Genomic DNA, 1,984 nt, shown 5'->3' with positions numbered 1-1,984 from the left:
GTTTATCTGCAGTTAGTTACACGAATTCAGTTATGGGATGAAATCGGATAGGGATGAAATCGGATAGGGATGAAATTGTTTAGGGATGAACGGGTTTAAGAGTTTTAAGAGTTTAAGAGTTTTTAAGAGTTTTAGCCAAATGCTTTATAATATAGTATAGATATAAAAAATCTAAGATATAATTACAATAATTATCGAGTTCCAACAAAATAAATAAATATTATTTTTATAAAAAAATCATATTATTAAACCAAATATAAATTACTTTGTTATTGTACATAAATTAAATTATAAAAAAATTGAATTAAAAAATTACACAAAAAAATGAAGTAATTCAAATAGTTAGTTTGATACTAATTTCGATATATTTTTGTCAAATTTTTATGATATATTCAAACATATATTTTATTCAAAAATAAAAACATCATCGCTTTCTCAAAATCACATAAATTCATATTATAACATCAGTTGAGATAAAAAATAAAATGAAATATTAAAATCACGATGTATCTCGCTGCATTGCGCGAGTACGCTTCTAGTTTATACAAATTCAAACATCGAGTTTTAATAAGTTGTACTTATGCATAATTACTTGTAATCTTGAGTTTTAAGTAATATGCATCAATATACAGTACTTTATGCATAATAAAAATATATCGATATTTATATTAAATTAACTATTTAAAATTCCTATTTTTTGTGTAATTTTTTAATTTAATTTTTTATTATAATTTAATTTAAGAGTTTTAATTAAATGTTTTACGATATAACATAGATAGATATAGATTCTAACCAAGAGTGTATATGTATATGCATATCATTATTATTATATTTATTATTATTTTGAAAACCATCGAAGAATCAGGAATATATACAATGAATTTGGAATTTGGAATTTGAAATTTGAAAAGTGGGTTGAAACTGTCTTTCAACTTACAAGATCTTCTCTATCCCCATTTTATCTCACTCTCGTCTTCATTAACCTCTCTCCCTAGGGTTTTCTCTCTCACTATTTTCAATCATGGCGCCATCTGCTACAAAGAAGAAGAAGAAGCAGCCTACTCCCTATGAGCACATTGATCACCCACAATCATCATCAATGGCCGCAACAACTACTTCCCTAACCGACCCAATAAACTACAACACTCCACTCTCTGAACCGCCAACATTAGACCTGCTCGGAGATCAAGATTTGCATGGCACCAATCTTAAACTGACCCTACTCTACCAGCCCCCTCCACCGTCACTGGAACAACAACCCCCACCGTCACTGGAACAAGAACAACAACCCCCACCGTCACTGGAACAAGAACAACAACCCCCACCGTCACCGTCACCGTCACCGCCGCCACCACCGCCACCTCCACCGCCACCGCCATCGCAAAACACTCACCCAATCCTTGGTCAACAACCACAACCGCCACCGGAACCGGTGGGGATACCTGCCCCACGTCGCCAACGTAGAAACTCTAGACAAGCCCCACGAGAAGGTAAATCCTTAACCATCCAACCACCATTCCCATGGGCGACCAGCCACCGTGCCATAGTCCACAGTCTGAAACACCTAATGGATACCGGCATCACCGTCATTTCCGGTGACGTCCACTGCAAACGTTGCGACCAACGGTTCCAAATCGAATACAATCTCTTAGACAAGTTCTTGGAAGTCGCCAGCTACATTGCTGAGAACAAATACAAACTCAGTGATCGAGCTCCGCCTGAATGGAAGAACCCCACCCTACCCAAATGCAGGTTCTGTGGTCAAGGAAACAGCGTGAAGCCGGTGATCGCCAAGAAAAAGAATTCGATCAACTGGCTGTTCTTGTTTCTTGGCCAGATGCTTGGGTGCTGTACTTTGGAACATTTGAAGTATTTCTGTAAGCATACTGGAAATCATCGAACTGCTGCTAAGGATCGGGTTCTATATCTGACGTATTTAGGGTTGTGCAAACAGCTTGATCCTACTGGACCCTTTAATCGTTAA

The 1,984-nt window shown here is 36.5% G+C and overlaps 1 protein-coding gene across 1 annotated transcript; it reads left to right on the top strand.

Moving 5' to 3' along the window:
* The first annotated feature begins 1,021 nt into the window (after positions 1-1,021).
* Positions 1,022-1,984, top strand: LOC112506299 (anther-specific proline-rich protein APG-like). Its single transcript, XM_025110307.1, has one exon. It carries the CDS (start codon positions 1,022-1,024, stop codon positions 1,982-1,984), a length of 963 nt encoding a protein of 320 aa, XP_024966075.1.

Source organism: Cynara cardunculus (assembly GCF_001531365.2).
Source record: "Cynara cardunculus var. scolymus isolate 2C chromosome LG 2, CcrdV1, whole genome shotgun sequence".
NCBI classification, from domain to species: Eukaryota; Viridiplantae; Streptophyta; class Magnoliopsida; order Asterales; family Asteraceae; genus Cynara; species Cynara cardunculus.
This window is presented reverse-complemented; position numbering and strand designations above follow the sequence as displayed.